The sequence below is a fragment of the Podarcis muralis genome, chromosome 12 (genome assembly GCF_964188315.1).
Source record: "Podarcis muralis chromosome 12, rPodMur119.hap1.1, whole genome shotgun sequence".
In the NCBI taxonomy this organism is placed as follows: domain Eukaryota; kingdom Metazoa; phylum Chordata; class Lepidosauria; order Squamata; family Lacertidae; genus Podarcis; species Podarcis muralis.
In genome coordinates, this window is record NC_135666.1 from 12,095,480 (window position 1) to 12,101,479 (window position 6,000).

A 6,000-nucleotide genomic window follows, 5' to 3' on the forward strand; every position below is an offset into this window, starting at 1 on the left:
TAATTTTTTTCCTTTATTTTCCCCCCAAAAAACTAGGTGCGTCTTATGGGCCGGTGTGCCCTATGGGGCGAAAAATACAGTAAATCCCATAAGATTCTACATTTGTGCCCTTTTCATGCCCTTTTGCCTCTGCTGCCCATTTCTCTTGTCACGTACACAGCCCAGTTGCTTAGCCATAGTGGGCAAGTTTCTTTAATGTATATTAATCTTAGGATGTTAATCTTAGGGCCAGGAAACAGATCTCACATGAAGGTGATAATGGTCACTGTCCTCCTGGCCATCCTCCTTATCATGTGTATTGCTTGTTTATCACCTCCGGGGTTGCCAAATGCTCTTCTTTGTAGTTCTGTTCTTTGTTTACCCTGTGCTTAATTGGTTTTAGTAGTTTAACTTGTCCCCACGTGGGTTTGTGGAAATGCTCAAAAGAAATCTGATTGGTTCTTACGAACTCTGTAAAAAGTTCTTTTGTGAATAAAACTACCTGGGCCAGGGGCTGCACGAGGACAGGCACAGAGAGACACGATGATACGCACCCTTCCCAGAGTCTTGCTGGTTCAAGCCTCTGTATGTATTCTTATTAATCAGAGTTCAATCCTTCCTTTACTTTGCGAACACAACAAGTATGCCTCTGTATGGCAGTTGCTGGGAATCACAAGTGCAGAACGTACTGTTGTGCTCACGTCCTGCTTGCAGACTTCCCACTAGGCCAGCGGTTCTCAGCCTGTGGGTCCCCAGATGTTGTTGGACTACAACTCCCATCATCCCTGAGCTCTGGCCTTGCTAGCTAGGGGTGATGGGAGTTGTAGTCCAACAGCATCTGGGGACCCACAGGTTGAGAAAGGCTGATCTAGGGCATCTGGTCGGCCACTGTGAGAACAGCATGCTGGCCTGGATGGGCCTGACCCAGCTGCAGGCTCTTCTTATGATGGCTTCTTCCCAGTCAGAAGACTATTCCAGAGGGGTCTTGATGTTAGTTTCTGTTAGCCACTGTGCAGTGCTTTGGAGTCGCAAGACTCTGTTTACATTCCACACTTTCCATACTGTTGGAAGTCTCACGGGAGACGGGAGATGGGAGACAAATGTGATGTTTACTGGTTTCCTGTTCCTTTGTTTCGGTTGCTTTCTGCTCTCACAGAGAGAGGTTGGGGTACCAAGAGACAATTGTTTAACAACCAGCTATGATAAACAGACATTCACTAACCATAAAGAAACATCATTTTCCCACCACCGTCCCTCACCCCCCACCCCACCCTGTACTAGACTTCCAATCTTCCAATCAAAAGGAAGTATGTGCGGGATTAAAGGTGGGTATGTATGAATATTTTTTAGGATTGTATGAAATGTATGTTTGTATATCCGTAATATGTATGTATAAGTGTATTACTGTGGAATTATCTCCATAAAATTTTTAAATAATAATAAATTATTTTTTAAAAAAAACCAAACAAACCATAAAGAAACATCAGCCATTGCCATTCTTTTATTTGGCAAAGGATATGGCCAGAGGGCCTGGCGCAGGATGACCAGCTCTCCATAACAATATGATTCTTAATTTTTTATTTATCTATATTATATAGTGCCATAAAGCCTTTTAAAAGCGTGGCCGTGGTGACCTTCCGTGAGAGATGGTCTTCCTCTTTGGGACTGAAAGGGGCAGGGAGGGTATAAATATTTTATAGAATCATAGAGTTGGAAGGCACCACCCAAGAGTCATCTGGTCCAACCCCCTTTCAATGCAGGAATCTCAACTAAAGCGTCCATGACAGATGGCCATCCAACCTCTGCTTAAAAACCTCCAAGGAAGGAGAGTCCGCCACCTCCCAAGGGAGACCGTTCCACTGTTGAACAGCTCTTACTGCCAGAAAGTTCTTCCTGAAGTTTAGTCTGTGGGAATGTTCAGGGAGGCAGGAGAGGATATATTGTTTATTAATATCCTTCCTAACTTGTGCTAGCAAGTTCCTTTACTTAGCAGAGCTTCACATTCCCTTTTTAAACGCACAGCAGGTAGCTGGTTGCAGGCTTGTGTAAGCCTCTCACCATTTGGTTCCTGGTAAGTTCCCTTATATAGGGACGTGGGTGGCGCTGTGGGTTAAACCACAGAGCCTAGGGCTTGCTGAGCAGAAGGTCGGCGGTTTGAATCCCCATGACGGGGTGAGCTCCCGTTGCTCGGTCCCTGCTCCTGCCAACCTAGCAGTTCGAAAGCATGTCAAGTGCAAGTAGATAAATAGGTACCGCTCTGGCGGGAAGGTAAACGGCGTTTCCGTGCGCTGCTGTGGTTTGCCAGAAGCGGCTTAGTCATGCTAGCCACATGACCCGGAAGCTATACGCCGGCTCCATCGGCCAATAAAGCGAGATGAGCGCCGGAACCCCAGAGTCGGTCATGACTGGACTTAATGGTCAGCTCCCTTTACCGGCTCCCTTTACCTTTAAGTTCCCTTATATCCCTTTTAAAAGAATAAACACGCCACAATCTTGTGTAAAGTATATAAAAGTACTTTACTCACATTCAGTCCACAGTTGGATCCCTGAAGGCAGACTTAGTTACAAAGTATATACATGTGGAGCTATCCCATATGGGAATAATACCAGTGTCCTCTGTTGGCTGGAAGCCAACAGAACATCTCTAGCTAAAAAGTTGCTCCAATGACGGAGGAAGTCAAAAAGAGAGAGGGTGGCAGCATGCCTTGTCCTTTTGTTACCTGGACAGGTAAGGTCACGTCCACCTCTAGCCACATGCAAAGGAACTATGTCACAGCCAGGAGGAAACAGGAAGTTTCGACTGGCTGGACCAAACATTCCCCCGCACATCCACTCTAGGAAAACAAGGAATGTTGTACTTGACTGCTATCTATGTATCACATCCCACATAGTCAGAATCTCCTTTCTTGTAGCTTGAAGCCATTGGTGCAAGTCCTGCTCTCCTGAGTGGGAGAAAACAAGCCTGCTCCATCTTGCATGTGACAGCCCGATCTTTGAGAAGAATCTATCAAGTCCTCTTGGGTACGGCAATGCTGATGTAGAACTCATCTGCTCTGATGGACTTTCAGTGTCATGAGCACCTCTGCTTATGCAAAGGAATGGTTGCACAGTCCTCAATCTGCTGCCCCATCCATGGAAGATAATGGGGAGACGCGCACATTAGAGCAGACATTGGACAGATAAGGGCCATTTCTGTGTGTGGTTGAGAAACATTGGTTGTCATCTTGTTTACCTTTGAAAAAAACGCAATCTATTGTATGGCTTCTTCTGTTTAGCTCTCTTGTTATGATGTTAAAAAATCCCCCAATTTCTTCAACATTTCCTTCCTTTAAAGGAAACTTTTTCTCACCCAATCAGGCTTCCTGATTGCCTCTCTAACAGCATAATACAGAATGCTTCCCATTACATTAATTAGAATGAAGGCCGGTAAAGGACAGTAATGAAGAATAAAAGAGAGCATTTGCTAGTTTCCCCCCCTGTTGTTGTTGTTTAGTCGTTTAGTCGTGTCCGACTCTTCGTGACCCCATGGACCAGAGCACGCCAGGCACCTCTGTCCTCCACTACCTCCCGCAGTTTGGTCAAACTCATGCTGGTAACCTCGAAAACACTATCCAACCATCTCGTCCTCTGTCGCCCCCTTCTCCTTGTGCCCTCCATCTTTCCCAGCATCAGTGTCTTCTCCAGGGAATCTTCTCTTCTCATGAGGTGGCCAAAGTACTGGAGCCTCAGCTTCACGATCTGTCCTTCCAGTGAGCACTCAGGGCTGATTTCCTTAAGAATGGATGCATTTGATCTTCTTGCCGTCCATGGGACTCTCAAGAGTCTTCTCCAGCACCATAATTCAAAAGCATCAATTCTTCGGCGATCAGCCTTCTTTATGGTCCAGCTCTCACTTCCATACATCACTACTGGGAAGACCATGGCTTTAACTATACGGACCTTTGTTGGCAAGGTGACATCTCTACTTCTCAAGATGCTGTCTAGGCCTGTCATTGCCCTTCTCCCAAGAAGCAGGCGTCTTTTAATTTCGTGGCTGCTGTCACCATCTGCAGTGATCATGGAGCCCAAGAAAGTAAAATCTCTCACTGCTTCCATTTCTTCCCCTTCTATTTGCCAGGAGGTGATGGGACCAGTGGCCATGATCTTCGTTTTTTTTATCTTGAGCTTCAGACCATATTTTGCGCTCTCCTCTTTCACCCTCATTAAAAGGTTCTTCAATTCCTCCTCACTTTCTGCCATCAAGGTTGTGTCATCTGCATATCTGAGGTTGTTGATAATTCTTCCGGCAATCTTAATTCCAGTTTGGGATTCATCCAGCCCAGCCTTTCGCATGATGTATTCTGCATATAAATTAAATAAGCAGGGAGACAAAATACAGCCTTGTCGTACTCCTTTCCCAATTTTGAACCAATCAGTTGTTCCATATCCAGTTCTAACTGTAGCTTCTTGTCCCACATAGAGATTTCTCAGGAGACAGATGAGGTGATCAGGCACTCCCATTTCTTTAAGAACTTGCCATAGTTTGCTGTGGTCGACACAGTCAAAGGCTTTTGCATAGTCAATGAAGCAGAAGTAGATGTCTTTCTGGAACTCTCTAGCTTTCTCCATAATCCAGCGCATGTTTGCAATTTGGTCTCTGGTTCCTCTGCCTCTTCTAAATCCAGCTTGCACTTCTGGGAGTTCTCGATCCACATACTGCTTGAGCCTTCCTTGTAGAATTTTAAGCATAACCTTGCTAGCGTGTGAAATAAGTGCAATTGTGCGGTAGTTGGAGCATTCTTTGGCACTGCCCTTCTTTGGGATTGGGATGTAGACTGATCTTCTCCAATCTTCTGGCCACTGCTGAGTTTTCCAAATTTGCTGGCATATTGAGTGTAGCACCTTAACAGCATCATCTTTTAAAATTTTAAATAGTTCAGCTGGAATACCATCACTTCCACTGGCCTTGTTATTTGCAGTGCTTTCTATCTATCTATCTATCTATCTATCTATCTATCTATCTATCTATCTATCATCTATCTATCATCTATCTATCTATCATCTATCTATCTATCATCTATCTATCTATCTATCTATCTATCTATCTATCTATCTATCTATCATCTATCTATCTATCATCTATCTATCTATCTATCTATCTATCTATCTATCTATCTATATCTATCTATCTATCTATCTATCTATCTATCTATCTATCTATCTATCTATCATCTATCTATCATCTATCTATCGATCTATCGATCTATCGATCTATCTATCTATCTAGCATCTATCTATCTATCTATTATCTATCTATCTATCTATCTATCTATCTATCTATCATCATCTATCTATATCTATCTATCTATCTATCTATCTATCTATCTATCATCTATCATCATCTATCTATCATCTATCTATCTATCTATCATCTATCTATCTATCATCTATCTATCTATCTATCTATCTATCTATCTATCTATCTATCCATCTATCTATCTATCATCTATCTATCATCTATCTATCTATCATCTATCTACCTATATCATCTATCTCACAACTTATTGATTTGAATTTCACATTTAGAAGAGAAGAAGAAGAAGAGGAGTTTGGATTTGATATCCCGCTTTATCACTACCCTAAGGAGTCTCAAAGCGGCTAACACTCTCCTTTCCCTTCCTCCCCCACAACAAACACTCTGTGAGGTGAGTGGGGCTGAGGGACTTCAGAGAAGTGTGACTGGCCCAAGGTCACCCAGCAGCTGCATGTGGAGGAGCGGGGAAGCGAACCTAGTTCACCAGATTACGAGTCTACCGCTCTTCACCACTACAACTCACTGGTGTGTGGGTGTGTGGGTGTGGGTGTATATATTACCCATTATCTAGTAATAGGGCAGTATATTCTAATGCAAGTTTTCCCGTACAGACAAAATCGTGACCATGGAATGATCACAGAATTATCTGACTTTTAATTTACACTGAGTACTAAATGGCGTTGCTTTTGCTTTATGCTCCAAATGTGTGGGATGCCACCCTCGCCTGC

The 6,000-nt window shown here is 43.6% G+C and overlaps 1 protein-coding gene across 1 annotated transcript in view; it reads right to left on the reverse strand.

Moving 5' to 3' along the window:
* Positions 1-4,940, reverse strand: part of XRCC2 (X-ray repair cross complementing 2) — a 108,990-nt gene extending 104,050 nt beyond the window's left edge. The window contains exon 1 of the mRNA XM_077936745.1: positions 3,919-4,940. Within this exon, the coding sequence (XP_077792871.1) occupies positions 3,919-4,707 (789 nt within the window). The 5' untranslated portion in view covers positions 4,708-4,940. The remainder of the gene's footprint in view (positions 1-3,918) is intronic.
* Between the last annotated feature and the right edge of the window lie 1,060 nt (positions 4,941-6,000).